This window comes from Salarias fasciatus, chromosome 3, assembly GCF_902148845.1.
Source record: "Salarias fasciatus chromosome 3, fSalaFa1.1, whole genome shotgun sequence".
Classification (NCBI taxonomy): Eukaryota; Metazoa; Chordata; class Actinopteri; order Blenniiformes; family Blenniidae; genus Salarias; species Salarias fasciatus.
Genome location: NC_043747.1, coordinates 18,842,677 through 18,863,887, shown reverse-complemented (window position 1 = coordinate 18,863,887; position 21,211 = coordinate 18,842,677). Strand labels below are relative to the sequence as shown.

Below are 21,211 nucleotides of genomic sequence, written 5' to 3'. Positions count from 1 at the left end.
CGGAGCGCAAACCTAGTGATTAGATTTTGGTCAATTTAAATTATATTTTCCCCACTTTTTTATGGCCCTTGTCTGAAGGTCCTGGTGACGTCGATACCCGACGTCGAAATTACGTAAAATAAAGACGTCATCTGGCGTTACATTCTGTACCTTGTGGGTACCTTGCTGGGACGTCCAACAATGACCTTAAAAAGACGTTGATTCAACGTCTTTTTGCTCAGTGGGTATGTCTAATTGTTAAGTGTTTGACTCTTTTTTAAATTTCTCTGCAAAGGTGCATTTTTATTTACTTCAGAATCATGGGTCAAATATAGACTTTTTAAATTGTGTTCACTTTAAATTCCCACTGATGTAACAGCTTCCAAAATAATTTGCAATTTCAGTTACATTTTAAAGGGGCTGTATCATGCAAAATTCACTTTTTGTATGTTTTAACCTTGTTATATAGTTATGTACTCACCTAAAACACCCCCAAAGCGTTTTTTACCTTCGTGCCTGTGTGTTTAAGCTTTCCTCCTGTTTGTGCTGCTCAGAGAGGCAGCCCCTCCCGCACCCGTGAAAAAGCTCTGTTTTCCCACGTTCACGTCACACTGTGAAAAAGCTCTGTTTTCCCACGTTCACGTCACACTGTGAAGATAGCTCCCCTGAGCCCCCCTCCCGCAGGCCCTCGGCAATCAGCATTGCTGCCTTTTGTAACTCCGATTTCGAGGATAAACTTTGACCATCGTCTGAAAGCAACAGTCAAGCAAGAGCAAGAGTCTGAAGGGTCTGAAGGGTCTGCGCTTGGTGAGTTTCTCACAGGAAAAGACGTTTTTGTGTGTAGAGAAGCTAGAGCTAGAGCTAAAGCTAGCTAGCGTATTTGTTTTGAAGCGCCAATTGGTTGAAGTACGCTGTCAGTCAAAGTCCACAGGGGGAGAGGCGGGATTTTCAGTGAAACAGAGTGTTTTCTCTTCCGGGTTTCAGAATTAGCCCCAGAAAATCTTTTATTTCACACAAAATTACTTTTCCTTAGCACCAAAAATAAACTATTACCATGTTAATGCCATTTCTAGGGTTTGGACTAGCTAAAAAAGCATGATACAGCCCCTTTAAGCATTCATCCACACCAATGGAGGCAGCTGCTTTTCAAGGTCCATGTTTGAGGTTCAAGGTAAGTTTTTTTGTTGAGCACCATTCCGACACAAGACAATTCAAAATACCTCACAAATTCAGCAAAATACATAAAATTACATTAAAATCATTGAAATAAAAGACAACTAACTCTCTCAACATGTTCCTTTATATCAAGAAAAGCACCATGGAAAGATTGTCTTTTAATTATTGATTGTATGTTTGATTCCAACTTGCATAAAAGGGTAAAACCAAAACAAAAAAGTAATTAAATAGCATTATTGCTCTTTATTGTAAGATCAAAAGCCTTTGTAATGAGCTTAGATTTATATTTTTCCCCATACCTCCATACAGAAAGATAAATAAGTCAACACGAGAATGTAAAGTGATTTTTGATCCAACATGTCTTCTGCTTTGGCCAGGTCTGAGATGCTTCTGAATATTTTGTTGTGAAGATACTTATATTTTATAGGAGGTTTCCAGTAAATTTTGTCATCAGCTCTCAAAAATGCATGTGTTTGGCTTCACCCTTTCCATATCTATATCCTCCATTTTTACCTTTGCCTTGATTGTTTTACATTTTCCAAAAAATTCAAATTTAAGTTTTACACAGATTTCATGATTACTTAAAAAAAATTGATGATTACATTTTATTCATCCCTGAAGTAATTTGGATCAGAAGTTGCTGTGAGTCCTCACCAGTGCCTAAATTACTTGTGTTATTGGCAAATACTCTGAATTTCATTAGATCAAACACTTTACAGTTTCACAGTTTGACACTGAACAGTTTAAGTCTCAACACTGACCCCTGGGAGATGCCACACAATATCCAAATATTCTGATTAACAGTTTCCCGTCTCCACAAACTGTTTCCTGAATCCAAATAACTTCTTGCCCAATTCAGCACCACTCTCCAATTCCATACTGCTACAGTTCATCTTTCAACAGGACAACGATACGGTGGCCCTGAGGTGCAAAACACAACGGCAAATCGGAAAACACAACGGCAAAAGAGAAAACACGAATGCAAATAAGAAAACACAACACAAAAAGACAAAAAACAAAAGCAAAAGAGAAAACACAACACAAAAAGAGAAAACACAACGGCAAAAGAGAAAACGGAAGCCGGGTGACATCAGTTTTCTTCTTCTAATGATTTCCGGCAGGCTGTACGCTTGTTTAGCGCAATGCTGCCCCTTCAGGTTAAGTAGTGGGTGACATCAGTCGTTGCTGATTGGACGAAAGAACTGGCCCGTCCTTTGAACTGGAAAGACTCACAATTCGCCACTAATCCAATGCTTCCGATCCTTAAGATGCAGCAAAAAACGCCTGTTTTTTAATTAAATGCCGTAAAAAACGTGCGTTTTAAACCAGCAAGACGCGCGATTTTTACGCCGTTTTATAAGATGTTAATGAGGTCTGCCCTCTGAAAAACACAGCCAATAAGTTTACTTTTTCTGAAGCCAATCAGCAGAGAGCACAGCGACGCCAAAACAATGGATCCAAGACACTTGCCAGCTCCTGTGCTAGAGGAAATGACTGAAATTCAGAGGATTAAAATATCGATTTGCACGAATTATCATCACCATGGCTGAAAACGCTGTGCTGAAAACGTGTGGGTAGTACAAAAAAAAAACAAACCCTTGATCATCACATTTTCAAAATGTATTAAGTCCATATCTGTACATATTTCTATATATTATAGCTCCAGTTATATTTTAGTAGTAGTAGTGTTATATTTTAGATCTGTTGTATATCAAGTTCAATGTTTTCTTCTTTTTGATTTCGATTACTTATTCTTTATTTATAAAAGGCCCCCTTTTTTTGCACCAGTTTGTTCTACGAGCCTCCATAACTAAATGTCTTCATGGTGAGATAAATACAGTCTATTCTGTTCTATATGAGGCACAGATCTGCTCATAACTGGGTAAAATTCATATTTTTTTTCTGACAGACAAAACAGTTTGCTGTTAAAGGTTTAGTTTCAAACTAGTCTTAGGAATTGTGCAGAGACTACATGCTTGTCAACATGAGGCCAGCTCAGAAGAAGAGTTGGTTGATGACGGGAGGATTGTTTTATAAGGCTGTATTTAGTGACAGTTGTGTTTAAAGCTGTAACAGGCTAATATTAAATCAGTTCCGGCTTCTCCCTACATGCAGATGACACTGGCTCCACCTTACCTTTCGCTCTTCAACAGCAAACAGACTGAAGTGTGTGTTTCCATAAAGGACCCTGTTACTGTCATGTGTCACAGTGCAGAATTGTCTGGATTGAAGTTCATGATAATCACCATGTAAAATATTCAAAACACCACACATGTACATCCCTTACAAATGGAGTTATTTCATTTCCATTCAGCACCACTACTTAGAAAGAAATGCCAAATGCAAAAACACTGCTGAGCTTGTGTTGAGCAAGAACCAGTGAATTCAGACACACATGGGTGTTAAAACTGTTTTTATTGGAAAGGACATCGACACCACTCGTTGTTGAGTTACTCCTGTGGGTTCTCGGGGTCTGGACCTGCAGAGAGACCCGCTGTAGGGACATCTGAAGGCCTCGCTCTGCTGCTGCTGAGAGGCCAAATCAGCCTGATTCAGCCTCATTGAGCCTCGCTGCCCTGCTTCATCTTCAAGGAACTGCAGGTTCAGACGCCACTCCTCTTGCTGCTCCTCCTGATGGACATGCCGTTCGTCACGCTGCAGCTCCCAGCTCACCTAAAGCCTGGACTTCTCTCAGGGGCTCCGTCAGGTCTGGTTGGTGCTCCAGCCTCCTCCTGGGTAAAAAGCAAAGGGGGAAAGAGAGCAGTTCAGCAAGACACTGCCACCCACACCCTGCATCCACCCATCAGACACTGTGGTGGCAGCTGGTGGAGACGATTTTGGACAGTAACATTGCTGGATGTAATTGCCAGGGTGTAAATGCAGAGTGTGGCTGATCAGATGATGGCTCTGCACTTCTGTCATGGATTCAATATTATCTATTGTCATTTGTCCAGCAGTTTTAGCTACTTCACTAGTTTGTGTTCACTGTAACACTGGACGAGGAAAGCTGTTCAGCGTAAACATCCACAGTTCACAGAGCAACCTGGAGCTGCAGAAACAGCAGCATAGATTTATTTCAGTACTCTGCATAGTACTGCACACTGGGCCCTGGATCCAGCTGGAGCAGCAGTGGTGAACGTATCAATGTGATACTTGATAGAATTCTACTTGATAGAATACCAGTATAGATGCTGAATCGTTTCCTGCATTATCTACAGCATGAACAAAGCTGCTGTTCACCTCTGAGCTGCTGGGGCTTCATAACACAGGAGAATCCGGCTGGAGGTGGATGCTCCATCCTGACGACGCTACATCTCTCTCCTCCACCCCTGGGCCCAGAGGAGGACGACTCCTGTCCTCCTGCAGAAACGTTACACAAACCACATGCAGCAACACAACGCTCTTGACTGGCCCAGCCAGAACCCTGGCCGAAACCCAATTGAACATCTCTGGAGAGAGCTCAAAATGGCTGTCCACAAATGTTCATCATCCAACCTGACAGAACTGGAGAGGATCTGCAAGGAAGAATGGCAGGATCCCCAAATCCAGTGAAAAACTTGTTGCATCTGTAACCCGCATAATTATGTAGTGAAACACTGTAAAGTCCAAGTTAAATAAAAAGCACAAATTCATTTGTTTCATAAACATCAAGTTCATGGTAAAGTGTTTAATAAATATATTTACAAGGTTAAAAAATTGTTATTGTTAAATAATATTTCATTTATATTGTAGTATCTGTGAAATTTGTTTTTTCCAATTTTGAGACGGTCAGTGAAGGCACCGCAGGGAAAAAACGGGTAGAGTCCCATTCAGCCTGCACAAGGGACAGCTGCAGTGCTGTGCATGTGCTGGCTTACTTTTTGGACATTTGTGGGATGAAGTGAGCTATTGCTAAGGCTGGACAAGGCCGCTTTTGAGACTGATGGACTAAGGTGGAAGAACCCCGTGTAGTTTCAGCACGAAGCTTCAGGATGGTGTTTTGCTGCTTTAGGACATGCTCGTTAGGACGGAGGCTTGCTAACACAGCTAAGCTAATCTAAAGAGACCGTGAGCTGCCGTTTTCGCCGACTTGGTGGGACCAGGGAGTTTGTGGAGGATCGTTGCCGGCGAGACAACGATATGGAGGACTGTGAGGACCATGGCCATGGTGACTGGTGTTTCCTGAACCCGGATGTGCCTGACGGAGGACCTGGAGAGTCATCGTCATCGTGCTGTGCTGTTTCGTGAGCCTGGATTTGCCCCTGTGGAACCAAGTGCATCCCTTTCTCGGCCTAATCTTTTGGATACGCTTTCACAAGGTACTGTAATTAATTTTGTTCTAGCTCTCTGAGTGAAGCGAGCATCATCACAGGCCTGCATCGTAGGTTGTTTGTGCCGGCTTAGAATTAGTTTATAAGCCAGTATTTGCCCTTGCATTTGAACTGCCTGGGGGGGGGGGGGGGTTGGTGGAATCATCTGTTTGGGGAAGCTGTTTACTGTGCTTATTGTGACCTAAAACTACTGTTCTATTTATTTTACATTATTTTTGTCTAGTTTTCCAATTAAATTTGTTATTCATTGTTCACTTTACCTTGTGCTTGACGTTACTTCTTGCTAATTGATTAGTGGGGTCAATATTAGTATTTAGTGCCAATTTTAAACCTACAGTTTAGATCCAATTCATGAGAGAGAAAGTGAAGCTAAAATATTTGAAAGTATGTGAGTACGCTGAAAATGAACCCAAAGCCCACTCAATTAATTCTGTGAGTAAACAAGGGTGTAGGAGCCATTTATGATTTATTTCATTCACCACCAGGGGGAGCAGTGTAAGGGAATAAATAAGGCACTCAGGTGATTGGGTGCAGGTGTGCACAGGGGGACAGGAAACAGTTTTTCACCGCGTCCAAGCGGCGTGTGGAGGGTGTCCTGCTGTATGGATCCTGGAACGATTACTACATGGAGAATAAATGGGTCGCAGTACCCGAACCTGGAGAGAGTGTGGACCCCTTGATTAAAGCGCCGTGCGGGCGCGCGTCCAAACGATTTTCCCTCTGCGCCCTCAGGGAACTCTAAGTGTACAGGCCCTAAAGGAAAAGGGCTGTACAAAGGGCTACACATCATTCCCAAGAAGATTCATGGCTATATGAGCTGAAAAGTGCTTCTACTCAATACTGAGCACAGGGTCTTGAATACTTACTATGACCATATGATTTTTCAGTTTTTCTTTGTTAATAAATTTGCAAAAATTTTGACATTTCTATTTTTTCTGTCTTTTCTGTCTGGGTCATGAGAGTGGAGGTCTGCAGCCAGATTGTCTTGCAGAAAGCAGGTCAGAACGAGAGAACGAGTAAGAAAGCACACTATCAAGATGTCTTCTCACACATTCATATCTGTACCCATTCTTCTTTGGGACTGATTACAAGGTAGGACACACACTCAGAAAGTGGCGAAACAGAATGGAACATTTCAGTCACAGGTTGTTGAACATTTAAGTCTGGAGCTCTCACAACATATTACTTAACATCAATAAAGTACTGTGGTATGATGACATGTCAGAACCAGCAAAAGAATTGTGCAAAGGACTTAGTGGAAATCACGTGACAACAGACAGGAAATGAAGCAGTTTACTATAAATGGAATCTGGAACCGCCCAGTTCAGCTCTCATCAGACTGCAGCCACAAGAATGAGATTAAAGCAATGAACTACAACAGAAACAGCAGGTCAGAGCGAGAAGACGAGTAAACAAAGCTCACAGTCAAGACGCTATCTCTACGCATTCAAATTTGTACAGATTCCTCTTGCGACTGAATGGAAGGTAGGACATATTTATCCTCCATGTTATTATCCTATGTTATAATGCTTTCATCGTTGATATTACTGGGTTTAAATTTTGTCATCGAAAGACAGTATTCTGAAGGAAGGTCACACTGCCAAAACATGCTGCAAGTGCAAAGTTAACTTCTACCAAATTTGAGAAGACTGCAACTGTGTGTGTGTGTGTGTGTGTGTGTGTGTGTGTGTGTGTGTGTGTGTGTGTGTGTGTGTGTGTGTGTGTGTGTGTGTGTGTGTGTGTCACACCCAGCTGCTGCCGATGTCTCTCCTTATGTTCAAGCAACACTACTTTGTCGGTTAACCCAAAAAGTAACAATTTTAGTTTTTACAGTGAAAAAGTGCAAATTAAACAGAATTTTCCAGTGAATTCAAGAACATAAAACAGTCTAGTATTGCACTTCCTGTTTTAAACTGCTTTCAGGTCTGAGCTTTTTATTTAAAATTACTGGCAGCAGATTTTGTCCAGCATCATGGCATATTTCAGTTTCATATCACAAGATAATCTGAACAGAACAGTAATGTGAATAAATGTTCTTTGTCGTGTGTTTGTTTGATCAGACTGCAGCCAACAAGAACAAGATTAAAATTGTAATAACAAAGTTACTACAACCAAGAAAGCAAATCTAAACAACAGGAGGAAGAAAACTCACAATCGAAATATCTTCAGCCACATTTGCATCAATTCCTCTTTCAGACAGAATGGAAGGTAGGTCAGACACTGGAAAATTGACATACTGTTTATTTGTATTTATTTAAAGTGTACTGTGCTCATGATGAAGTATGAAGGAACATTGGGAAATTATGATACGTAATTTGTTTGAAATCCACCAGCATATTATTACATATGATTCATTGTTATGTCCTCAGAGTTAATGAAGAGAACTTGTGAGTAGAAGCTTCCTTAACATTTGACAAGATACTCTGTTGAGGAAATTAAAGTCACTGCTCATCCCAGCCGTCATCATTGCCACAGTGTCATGAAACATAAATTAATTTATTCTTCTTTATGATGAAAAGCATTAATCAGACCATCATGCTGTATCATATCATTTCCAGGGAATCCTTACAAGTAACGCATCTTAGAAAACATTGAAATATGTGAAAGTGTTGTCAAATAAAAATAAGTTACTCAAAACTCAGTTCAGATGAAGAACAAAGAATTATGAAGTCTGTTATGTTTTGGCATTTCTGATTGAAAGCACATTTTTTTTTTACATAAAATAAATATCTGGAAAAAGTATTCATATTTGTAATAATACTGACGTCAATTTTTTTGTTTTCTTCTAGAAAAACCGAGAGTCATCCTGCTGGGAAAAACCGGAGCAGGAAAAAGCAGCTTTTGCAATACCCTGATTAGAGAACCTGAATTTGAAGTGGATTTTTCTTCAAGCTCTTGTACAAGTACATGTCAGACCAAAGAGAATGATCAAATCATATTGATTGATACTCCTGGTTTCTTTGATACCGGCACAGAAAAAAACAAGAATCTCAAATCTCAGGCAATAAAGATTATGATAGAGTGCTCACCTGGACCGCATGCTTTTCTCATTCTCCTCAAAGTGGAGAAATACACTGAGCAAGAGATCCAGGTTATTGCAAAAATAAAAGAGTTATTTTCTGAAGAGGCTTTTAAACATGCTGTACTGGTCTTCACTCAGGGTGACCAGCTTCCTCAGCCCAAGAAAATCGAACACTTTGTCAAGGGAAACAAGGATCTGGAACAGCTTTTAGAAAAATGTGGTGGCCGCTGTCATGTTGTTGATAATAAATACTGGAACAACAACCAGCCAGATTGTTACAGAGACAACCAGTTCCAGATCAGACAGCTGCTCTACACGATCAAAATGGTGAAGCAACACAGAGGCTGCTACACCAATGAGTTGCTGAAAGAAGTGGAGAGAAACATCCAGGAAGAGACGAAGCGAACCAGATCTAAAGAGGAGGCAAAGAAAATTGTCTTTGAAAAGTTCCAGAAGAAGGCAGCTAAACTAAGTACAAGGGAGTTACTGGCAGCTTTTCTTGGTCAACCAAAAAAAGTTGCGTTGGTTCTTGGAATAGCTTTTGTTGTTGTTGCTCTTGTAGCACCAGCTGTTGGAGTACCTGTAGGTTTAGCTGCTGGAGTTGGTGCAGGGATAGCTGCTGGAGCTGCTGCTGGAGTTGGTGCAGGGGTAGCTGCTGGAGCTGTAGTATCAGGGGTAGCTTCTGGAGCTGCTGCTGGAGCTGCTGCCGGAGCTGCTGAAGCTGCTGCAGAGTTTGCTGCTGAAGCAGGGGCCACTATCAGAGGTCATGTAGCAGAAGCTCGTGGACGCGCTGCAGGATATGAACACGTTAAAACAGATTCAGATGAAGAAGTTGAAGCAAATAGAGCCGAGATGATGTGTGAACAATCAAACACACAGAGAAAAACAAAGGCTGAATAGAGAGGCATACCTCTGAGAAAAAAAACAATCCTCAAAAACAAACAAAAAAAGTTTGATTTTGATGCAGGATACATGATGGAATAATTTTTTTTCATGACACTTTTTTTGGAGTTGTAAATGAAACTTTTCAAGTAGCAACTTTTGAAATGGTTCAATTATAGAAACAGTTTTTCGAAAAGGTAAAAACGGAAAGGTTTTGTTAAGAGTACACTACTTCAGTATAGTGAGTGTAAAACCTCAATATAGGATGAGTTGAGGAATTTTTTAAGTCACTGTAAAGCAATGTGAAGGTGTCAAATGTTCTCTACATTAATAACTGATCAGTGATCAGTGGGATTGACTGGATACTTATGAGTATGATGACAAGTAGTTTCATTTGGGTACTTGACGATACAGAGAACTGAGAGTAATAAAACATTTCTGCTTCTTGAAACGTGTTTTGATTTCATTAATTTCAATAAATCAACATGTTTACACTCTCTTTGTAAATCAGGAGTTAAATGAACATGTTCCACATCTGTCAGGATTCATTGTTGTATATTAATTTCGTCGATCACTGTTGCTTGTCTAAAACTTCAGTCCTGATCACTGTACAGAGATTTTTTCAAAGCTTGTCTTGTTTGAATTCAGTTTTTTGCTTTCTGCTTCTTCATGGAAACCGATTTTTAAATGTAACAGATTCCTTAACCATGAAACAATATGGTGGCCAGTGGCGGCTGGTGGGGAAATTTGTTGGGTGGGCTAAGAAATGCTTGTATAATACAGATTAAATAGTTAACAGAGTTGCATAAGCAACATCACCTATGATAAACAGTTACATCAAATACAGCTAGTTTTTTAGTGCTCTATATCAACTCTCTCTGTCTCTCTCTCTCTCTCTCTCTGACACATTTACGCACTACAGTTGTGTTCCAACCCAACTTCAACAACTGCCCACAGATAGCCTGCTGCAACTGTTTGCTGACATGTAGTGCCAAACACGCCTTCAATACAACAGCTCACCTCAGCAAAAACAAGGCGTCACAGTCCTTTAACAGGTCAACATGGGCCTACCTTATTTGAAAAGAAACTCACATCGACACCTTTCTGGGATGCAAACAGGTTAATCACCATGTCGTTGAAGTCTGGTAATTTTTGGATGGAGTCCATCTCGATAGACAGTGTGGCAAGTGCACTCAATCGGTCTAAATAATTGGATTATCCAAAGCAAATAGACCACCTTGTTCATGCTAATACCCGCCATAGCTGAACCTTTTCTCCCTCCTTCCCAACTCTGGCACAAATAGCAGCACCGCACAACTTCAGTTACAAAATGCTCAGTAAACCACGGGGGGCGGGACATGACACCTGTCAATCACTTACAAGAACGAAATGAATGTATCTGCTGGAGCTGTAAAAAAATCATTTAGAGATATTCTATGTTTTTCTTTTGACTGATTGGTGCTGTTGCTACCATTGGTTTTATCTAAACTTAAAACAATCTGTGGTAAGTTATTTAAAAAATAATCTTTTCATCTTTTTGTGTTAGCTGTCTTTTTGTGCTGGGAGGGCTCAGCCCTGCTGGCCCATTTATACCAGCCATCCCTGATGGTGGCCCTATTTCAAGATGACCGCCAGTTAAAGCAGAACTTTGCAACTTTTTTACCTCAATAAATGTGTTTCAGAATCCCTGTGGGAGTAAACAAAGACTTGTCACGGTGATTCGCCTGTCCCTTCACTCTCCCTGGGGTCTGAGTCCTGAAACCAGCGCTTGCGATTTCAGAGGAGCGGACCCAAATACATCTTGCGAGAACAAACCTGCTTTACGGCACTCATACGAGATTACAAGGATAAAAGCTGCTGGAGTGTGATATCTGTCATTGTGTTGCAATAGATGATCTTTGCACAATGTGTTGATTGGTTCCAATTTCCGTTTGGTAACTGAAAAATAAAGAGGACTGGCACCTCCTCTCGTAGACGTGAAGCGCGAGTGAGTTCGCTGCACTGAGCATCTCCGAATGTTTGTTTTCCAATAAGTCTGAGTGTGCGAGGCAGGCATGTCTACAACAGGGGGAGCAACCGGAAGAAGTTCCCGGGCAGCGCGAGGAACTGCAGCTGCAGAAGATTTAACAAAAGTGCGTAAAACAAACATGAAACCCTCGCTAGCGTTAGCAACGCTGTCCTGAGGTGCTCACGGATGGCAGAACCAAAAAGACAGAAAAAAAGCTTTGTCTAAAGAGCGGAAAAAAAGGAAACGGGAGTAGGACGCTCTCTGCAGGGGGGGGTGATGCGGAGGATGTTTACGACAGTGAGCTTTCACAAGAGACCAGTAGGGGGAGCGCTAAAGCAAATCTTGCAAAGTGCTGCTTTAACACTGCAACCACAAGTTATAGCACAGAAACACACACATCCGTTACCTGATGCAGATCACAACAGTCACACTCTTGATCAACGGATAGTCAATCTCCCATATAACTTGAAGGTTCTCCACAATTCACGATGTTCTCGCCGTTCACGGCTGACATGAGAGAGATCTATTTTTCTTCCTGTCACAGCACAGTGCGCCACTTGTCCCGCCCCTTACGCAAAAGAAGATCTCTGATTGGCTATTAAGTCACAACCAAACCAGTGACAACAGAAAAACACCATGAGTGACAACTGAAACAAAATGAAGATAGTGTGCACATCTTTTAAGGAAACAATGAAACCAAACTTATCTCTTTCAATTTCACACATAAATGAACTTTATACATTTTACACTGTAAATACATTTTAACTGAATTCTATGTTTTTTTAACTGAATGAACTTTGTGGCTCTTTTAACTTATTTACATACAAAAATCACTCATTTTTTAAACATTTATGAAATCTGATTGTCTTTTTATGCCTTTTAAAAGTCTTTTATGCATGTGTCTAATTAGACAGGGCTACATAGAAATATAAGTGTGATAACTAAAGTTAAGTATTTGTTAAAGGGACTTAAGGCAACTTTACAAAATTTACCTCAGTGCTGCCGCGATAGGTGCTGCGGGTAACTGCAGCCACCAACCAAGGCGGCACGGGAGCGCTCACAAACATTTTACAGAATGTCCGTCTTCACAGCACTGCACCAGGGATGCTAATGCTGTTTACTACGTCATCGTTTACTGCAAGACCATAGTGCATATTATGTGATTTTTGTCGGCATCCGTTTTCATTCCCAAATGCAGCTGAAGTTCCCTCCATGAATCAAAAGCATATCCAATATTTATTCGGGTGCCTGCCCGGCTTCGGTCATTTTTTTTTTTTTTTTTTTGACTCACGAGATAATGCTGATAAAGTCCTTTTTTTCTTCGTGGTGTTTTTTTGTGGGCTTTGAGTGGATGCAGTTATCCGATTGTATGGGGGGGGGGGGGCAGACAAATGAAACTACAAATAGAACTACAGATGAACTTTCTTCTGTTGATTCCTGGTTTGTCAGCGAGTGAGCAGCGGCGTATTTGCGCACGCGCGATTCATTTGAAGTGTGGACGGAGTGGTGTGGGTCTCCTCTCTGCTCTGACTGCAGCAGGGAGCGCTGCGTGAGACTGGCCGCCTGTGAGTGCTTCGGGACGGTGGAGGGGCTCACGCAGCACCCGCTGCTTGCTGATAACAGCGGAGACGTCCTGTCAAGTCTCCAGAGCACCAGAAAAAGTTGCTAAATTTGTCACTAATCGCTTTTGACAAAAAAAAGTCGCCAAGAGGCTTTGGAAAGTCGCCAGACTTAGCGAGAAAGTCACCAAGTTGGCAACACTGCCCACCCCTGAGCCCAGCAGTGTTTGAGTCCGCGTCCACGGCGGCCATGTTCTTCCTGTTTGGCAGCACGCATACAGCGTCAATTTACGTCACATCCCCACGACTGCGCGGGAAATTCGGACCCCGAACAGCAACAAATTATTTGGCACACAGCCTGTATAAGGCAAAAGACAGATACGCGGATTGGCCTGTTGTTTTAGGTTTTTAATGCTTCACGGTCCATTACCATTGAATAAACTGGAAATGCATGTGTAGTTTTTCACAAATTTTGCCTTAAGTCCCTTTAAATTATCATGCATTGAGAATATTATACTGTTCTTTAACTTTACCGTATTTGATATATTGTTTGGAGGTTTGGGGTAATGTATATCCTACTCATCTATTACCTTTAGTTACTTTACAAAAGAGGGCTCTTAGAATAATTAATGAAGCCACTTCAAAAGAGCATACAGCAAAACTATTTCTATTAAGTCAGGACTATTAAAATTAAAGGATTTAATTGATTTACACACATTAACAGTCATGTATAAAGCAAAAAGATGCCTGCTACCTCGTGGTTTGCAAACAGCTTTTATTTTGAACAGTGAGACAAGTAGAAGAAATCTTCATTTTAAACATAATTCAGCAAGAACGACTCTTAAATGAATGTGTGTATCTGTCGCGGGTGTGAAGAAATGGAATTCTTTGGAAAAAGTTGTGAAACAATGTTCAAACATTTTGCAGTTTAAATGTAAGTTTAAAGAAAAAATATTTAACATTTATGCAAAGGAGCAATAATAATGATGTGATTGATTTATAGATTGATTGTGGCCATCTGAGGTTTTTTGTTTTCTTGTTTGAGTTTGGAAAAAAGACTGGTGTACGGGCCCGGTCACACCGCCCGAACTTTGCCGGAGCCCTTGAATGGTAGGGAGGGGGGCCGAATGCTCGTCAAAATGGGAAAAAAAAATCAAAAACACAGCGTTGGCTTAGTGGTGCACCGCTGAAGCCAGCGTTGCTTTGGCGTTGGTTTTGCGGTAGAGCGGTAGCGAGCGTTGGAATAGCAGCGTTCTGTGACTACGGAGCTGAACGGACCATTTTGATACAAGTTCTGATCGATTTTTGATAGAAGTGGATAGTTGAAGTTCATCATGCGACGTGAGCAAAAGAAGAGGAAGGCTGGAGAAGGAAAGGCAGCAGCCTCCAAGAAGATCATTACTGAGCAGGCAGCTGAAGCAATGGAGTCAGGTAAATAGATGTGGCCCACTGGTTGTGCCAAGAAATATTCTTACACCCCCTCCAAAGGCTGCAATGTCAGCCAGACAGTCATACATTTTGCAGTGTTTTTTTCACAGGAGCACAACAACAGGTTGTTTTTCTGTAATCTAATATATTAGAAATTAAGATAAACAAAATATTAAGTCAAGCGGATCAGCAAACCTTTTAATGCCTCATGTCTGCTGTATTAATGCCTCAAATCAGGTTTTAAAATTTGACTTTTTACAGTGCGCATTTGCGCAGCGTCACCTCTCACACTCCGCGCACTCGTTTCCTTGATAAACACGCACACACACACCAACACACACAAAATAGTTGTGTTATTAACCGTCAATAGTAATCAAGAACATATTAAAATTAGTAAAATAAGTCTCCCCGGCTGCGCACCAGGACGAACACCTTCCCTCACGGTCCCGTCCTCACCCTGCTCATTTGATTCTGGGACTGCAGGCTCCACAGGACAAAGGTATTCATTCAGACAATATGTTCGTTCTAAAATTAATTTTTGGAAACGAAAAACACATGGTTTGCTGTACTTTGATGGAGGATATAATATTTTACCCAAATCTGTAACTGGCACCTCTGGAGATGCTGCAGTGCTCCTGCTGTCAACTACCATGTTCACTATTGTGTTGAGATTTATTACATTAGTTTATTTTTTTTTAACACCATTTTATGTTATTATTATTTAGTTGTAAACTTACAGTGGCTTACAGTAATTCTCTTCCTGGAGGTGACGCAATGCTTTCATGCGCCACTTGCAGGTTCTGTGCTGGACTGTACAGCAGCTGGAGGTCGATCGGGCATTTTTGGGGCAGCAGAATTACATTTTTCTTTTGCTATTTGGCCCGTGGCTTCTGACTGTGATTCAGAACTTTCCTCCTCTTCACTCCAGTCAAGATCGCTGATGTCCGACACGTCTCCACCATCCGATTCCCCCTCACTTACCTCCTGTATCATTGCTAAAGCTTCTTCCACCTTATATCTCTTATGCCTGTTTTTATTGTCTTTATTTATTTATTTATTTTTTTTTTGCGGGGGGGGGGGGGGGGGGGGGGGGGGATTTGGTTGATATTTTTGGACGTCTGTCTGATTGTCTGCTGTCAGAGCTAGCTCCCTGTTCAGATGCAGCATATGAACCAAAACAAATCAATCGCAGAAAAAAAGCAACGCGAAGTGCGTCTTCTTTATCTTTTGGAGGTATAAATGCTTTGTAATATTATGTGTGTCATTGTTAGGACCTTATTTGCTTCAGAAACCTTATTTGCTTCAGAAAAACATACAAGACACATATTTAGGAAAAGTCAAAGAATTAGAGGACAGGGGAATTATTTTAACAGATTTATTTGAATTATAAAAACCCAAACGGTCTGTCAGACCGTCTTGGCTGTTCTGGCGTTAACAACTGTGAAAAAATACTGTTATATATATTGTAGCGAGCGCGGGGGTCTCTCGGGCCGCTGCTACGAGGCAGCCTGTTCCTGGGAGTCGCAGGGCATGCTGGGAGCTCCCCGTTCGGGACTTTTGAGACTGTTTGCGGGGTTCCTGTGTGTTTTGGGGTTTGCTTTTGTAATGGTTATGTTTTGCATTATTGTTGTGTGCTGTTTGTGTTACTTTTATTTTCATATATGTCGGATCGTGGGTCAGAGGGGTTGCCGGGGGAGTGACCTGGGGCCTACGGCCGCCATTATGTTTAGACTCTGTGTTGGTGTGCAATATGTTTTCTGTGCTTAGTTGTTATAACAATAAAGCTGGGTTGAGCAACAGAGCAGACCTCTCTTCGTCTTCTTGCTCCCAAGTCGCCGCTCAACGCTACAATATCACTTAAACCTTTTTCATTTATTATTCCATTCCACCGTTCCAGCAACCCCGTGTCTGCTCGTAAAACGCTTACAACGGCTCCACCGACATTTAGGCAATGTTTAATCGCCGCCCGGGCAACGCTGGTGAAGTAGCGGTGGTCCAGCGTTCAAGATTGCGTTGGCCTGACGGACCCGAGCGTCCACGAACTTGCGTCTCGCTGTACCAAACTTTGACTGGGCGTTGGTGGAGCGGGGGTGAACGTTGCCGGGGCGTAAAATTCAATGCTCCTCACCGCTCGGAATATTTAGTGCAGCTCAAAACTTTTGGAACGGTAGGAGGGCCCCTCCGGTAACATCAGTGGTGGCCGAGCGTTTACGGCATTGCTTTAACGGAGTACAACTTCTGTTAAACGGTGGTGAACGGTTACGATCGGTGATGAATTTTTTTCACCTCTCCAGGAACACTCCAGCAAAGTTCGGGTGGTGTGACCGGGCCTGTCGGAGCTAAAAAAAACTTATCTTCATCCTACTCCTGCCCTTGTACATGGGATGTGTGTATTTTGTGTTCTTATAAATTGTATCCATTTGTTGATTTTTTTTTTTTAATGTGGTGAAATTATATGGTTTCCTGTATCTACCTTGAGGAGGTACGCTACTGTTTGGTTTGAGCCCAACCTGTGTTTTAAAAGGTCTGGGGTCCTTTAATCGCACAAATCAGAAATTGATTATCTTGCTTTAATTTGTATGGCTTTGATTCTCCCACACTGCTCCTATAGTCACAGGGGTCACCTGGCCTCCTGGTAGACTCCTGCTCTCTCTGAGTATGGATTGACTGGCTTTGGTATCCCTTTTTAATTTTCCACATGTGTGTATATGTATATTTGTACATGAAGACTTTTTTTAGCTTTACTTGCTATTATTATTATTATTATTATTATTATTATTATTATTATTATTATTATTATTATTATTATTACTACTACCACTGTTACTATTACTATTACTATTTTTTTCTGTTGAGCTGGCAGCTGATGGGTGTGTGTGTGTGTGTGTGTGTGTGTGTGTGTGTGTGTGTGTGTGTGTGTGTGTGTGTGTGTTGTTTCGTTTGTATCTAAAACTGAAAAAGCTATAATTAATATCAAGCATGGAAAAAAAAACTCCCAACCTGCCACTGTCCCCAGTGGCAGCGAGTCTGAAATGTGGGGATCAGAAAGGCACACTCTTTCATTGTATGTGGGAGTGCTATTATGTTTGATCTTTTTGGGGAAAAGTTTTAAATCTTGTGAGTGAAATTATTGGCAGGGAAGTTCCTCTATCTCCTAAAATGAGTAAAGTTTCTTTTGCCTGGTGGGGTCTGTGCGGGAGTTGTGGCAGTGCTAGAAGCCAGTCTTTTCTTACTTTCTGGAAGAGCCATCTGGCAGAGTGATGGTGGACAAAACAAAGCCTAAGGAAATCAGGCCAGCGGGAGCGCACATTACATCATATCATCTCAAATTCTCCCCAAAAAATTCTGGTGCCGGACCGGCACTGCAACTTTTAAGTGACAATTTAGCGCTGTTAGCAGTACTTGCAATGAATATGTCAGGGCACATTGTACACATCATTAAAAATGTGTAACATATTTATGGTGGAAAATAAGTATTTTTAAAGTTGAAAAACTCCTTAATGCACCCTTAATATATGTTTACTAGAGGCTTAAAGGTGTATTGCTATGTCATGGAAATCAGAGACTGCTTGCACAGCTTCACAGTGGGTGAAGGGATTGACTTTTTATCTTGCTTTGGAAAAAGTAAGCTACACAACGAAGAACAGACTTGTCAAGTTTCAGGAAATATGGACTCTTTTCCACAAATTTCTTGAGAAAAATAATACGTCTGTTGATGGCTGGATGGATGACTGATTTCTTGACTGGTTTTTATTTTCTAAATGAACAACTGCTTTCTATCATAGTTCTTAATGTCATTACTGTTATTATTTTTATTTGGTTATTATAAATGAGGCGCCTCACTTGTTGGTTTTTTTTTGTTTGTTTGTTTTTTGTTTTTTGTTTTTGTATATATGTTTTGTTAAGATAACAAATAAAAATGAAATAAAAACATGTTTAAAGAAATCTACAGAGTATTGTAGAGAAAAGTTTTTAGTCGCAATTGTCCACTTTCTGCCTGAGCCGTATAAAACTGTCATGGATGGTTGAATATTTCCTAACTTTGTGTTCTGATTCACTGCAAAAAAATTCAAAATCTTACCAAGTTCATGAGTCTTGTTTTCAGTCAACATGTCTCATGTTTGCATTGGTGTGCATGCGCTTCAACCCTGCCACTCAGGTCTGCTCAGCTGTTTTACCAACCGCTTTTACCAACGTTACCACCAATGTCTGGCAATGTTGCAACCATTTTAAGTTTCAGCTATCTTTTCCCACACAGTTCCTCAATTGTATTACATGTGCATATTTCCCAATTTCTCCAAATTTTTAAAGCAGAACTATGCAACTTTTGCTCTCACGCTCCCCCCTACTGCTCACGTTCTCTGTCACAGACACCGGGGGGAGAAGAGGGACCGGGCAGTCACCATGCCAAGTCTTTGTTTACCCCCACAGGGATTCTGAAAAACATTTATTGAGGTAAAAATGTTGCATAGTTCTGCTTTAAAATCAATTCTTCATTACATTCAACATCATGACTGTTTTATACACCAACCATACATCATCAAATCACATCACTTAAAACACACACACTTTTTACTGCTACATCCCCAGCTTGGTGCACTCTGCCTGCTGCTTTTCAGTCAAACACTCTCCTGAATACACCCAGTGCTCTACCCTTACATATGACTGTCTTACCAACCCTGAACCCAGGGCCTCTCTCAGCCACCCAGCTCCTTGATCTCCTGCAGATCTCTCTGTAATCCCGGCTTCTTCCCCGGACGAATAGGAGGCGCAGATTGGATCCCACATGACAGGTCACAGATGTTTGTGTATACTGTTTGACGTCTTTTTCTTTAGCCTGAAATTTGTCACTGATCATTCTTAATATTGAGATTGAGATTGAGATTAGTTTATTTCGATCATATTGAAACGTATACCAACCAAAGCAACACCACTGAAAACCAGGTTGACCGAAAAGGTTTTGGCTGAAGCTACGTAGCTTATACATGCCTAACCTTCTTCCTGTTCAACATTTATAACAAAGCAAAACAAACAACAAAAACAAACAAAAAACCAAAACAATCTCAACAACCAATGAGTAGTTAATATTCCAACAAAGAACTAAAAAGAAATAGAACTGCACAAAATATTCAAAACACATGTACGCACATATATATATGTACATAGCCAAATTTACATGCATGCACTTTTTTCTTCTTCTCTTCCTTCCTCTTTCCCTTCTATTTATTTTTTAATACCTCCTCTTCTCTCTTCACCTTTCCGTTTCCTACCTTTCCTCCTTTTTTCTCTTTTTACCCTATTTTCCCCCTTTCTTACTTTTTCTTCCTTCCTTCTTCTCAACTTCCCCTTTTTCATCTTTTTCCCCTTCTTTCTCCTGTCTTTTCTTCCCTTTCCTTCCTTCACTTTTTCCTTTCCTCTCTTTCCCGTCTCTCTCCCCTTCCTTCTTCCTGTTCCCCTTCCCCTGTCCTTCTCCTTACGTCTTCCCTTTTCTTCCTTCCTTCTTTGTTTCCGTTTTCTTCCCTTCTCCTGTCCTTTCCTTCACTCCCCACCATAACATCAGTCCAATCTATATTTCAGACACAGAATGTGCTTTAATAACTGTGTTTTAAAGAGTCGGACATTTTTACTTTCCTTAATCAACTCAGGCAAACTGTTCCACAGTTTCACCCCACAAACTGAAATACACATGCTTTTCAGAGTGGTATAGACAGTGGGTTGTTTGAATTTAAATTTGCCCCTCAAGTCATACCCTCCTTCTCTCTCTCTAAACATTTTTTGTATATTACCAGGAAGTAAGTTATTGCTTGCTTTGTACATTATTTGTGCGGTTTTGAATTCTACTATGTCAGTCAGCTTCAATGCCTGGAGATTTAAAAACAGTTCATTCATGTGATCACGATAACCTACATTACTAACTATTCTTATTGCTCTTTTTTGCATTAAGCACAGAGTCTGTAAGTTGCTTTTATAAGTGTTCCCCCACACCTCCACACAATAAGTTAAATACGGTAGTATAAGAGTGCAGTATAACATGAATAGTGATTTCTGGTTCAGGATTAATCTTGCTTTACTTAAGACTCCAATACTTCTTGCTAACTTCGATCGAACATACTTTATATGGGGTTTCCAGCTGAAACTGTGGTCAACAATCACTCCCAGGAAAGGATTTTCAAAAACCCTTTCCAATCCAACACCGTCAATCGTTACCTCAACTTGCGCATTCAAGTCTATCTTACTTTTACCATATACTATAAATTTAGTTTTTCTGAGATTCAGTGATAATTTGTTAGTGTCAAACCACAGTTTCAGCTTACACATTTCTGCTGAGACAACATCCAACAGCTGCTGTTACGGGTGGGGTCGGAGGCTCAGGCGCAGACGACACGGGAGAACAGAATGGCGGGCAAAAAATGGATTTATTTTAACAAAAGGTGAGCCCAGAAGCAGAGCCGGACCAAGCTGGGTCCGGGATGACTCTCGGCGATTCTCAGTCCAAGGTTGGATCCGAGTCCGGAGGAACTAGGAGCAGGCAGGCGGCAGGAGCGGCAGGCGGAGCGGATCCCCAGACTGCGAGCAGAGGGAAAAAAGGTGAATTCACAGATCACGAGAGCAGGTCGAAGCAGGCACGTCTAACACACTGTAGCAGAGGTTAAGATCCAGCGCCGATTCCAGCCAAGGACGCCACTTAAATAGGGACGAGAGCAGCTGACCCTCATCTGGCTGATGAGCTGGAACCACGCCTCCGAAAACCCGCTCCAGTGCCGCCCACCTGAAAAACAAACAAACGGCCTCCCTATGAGGAGGCCGGGGGGCTGGCCATGACAGTACCCCCCCTCCTACGTGTGCC

The 21,211-nt window shown here is 41.4% G+C and overlaps 2 protein-coding genes across 6 annotated transcripts in view; both read left to right on the top strand.

The window, feature by feature from the left end:
* The window catches only part of LOC115386028 (GTPase IMAP family member 7-like), a 632,686-nt gene that overhangs the window by 37,138 nt on the left and 574,337 nt on the right, over positions 1-21,211 (top strand). The window lies entirely within an intron of this gene.
* LOC115386030 (GTPase IMAP family member 9-like) lies at positions 6,814-19,263 on the top strand. Of its 3 annotated transcripts, XR_003931246.1 has the most exons (5): positions 6,814-6,950; positions 7,526-7,673; positions 8,255-9,436; positions 9,507-9,518; positions 19,253-19,263. XR_003931246.1 is itself a non-coding variant. In XM_030088218.1 (4 exons), exons 2-4 carry the CDS (start codon positions 7,667-7,669, stop codon positions 9,385-9,387), a joined length of 1,083 nt encoding a protein of 360 aa, XP_029944078.1. In that variant the 5' UTR covers positions 6,814-6,950; positions 7,526-7,666; the 3' UTR covers positions 9,388-10,761. The 3 variants fall into 3 exon arrangements, 2 of the variants coding, with proteins under 2 accessions (XP_029944078.1, XP_029944077.1); XM_030088218.1 differs by lacking the exon at positions 19,253-19,263 and having other exon boundaries at positions 8,255-9,169; positions 9,227-10,761; XM_030088217.1 differs by lacking the exon at positions 19,253-19,263 and having other exon boundaries at positions 8,255-10,761.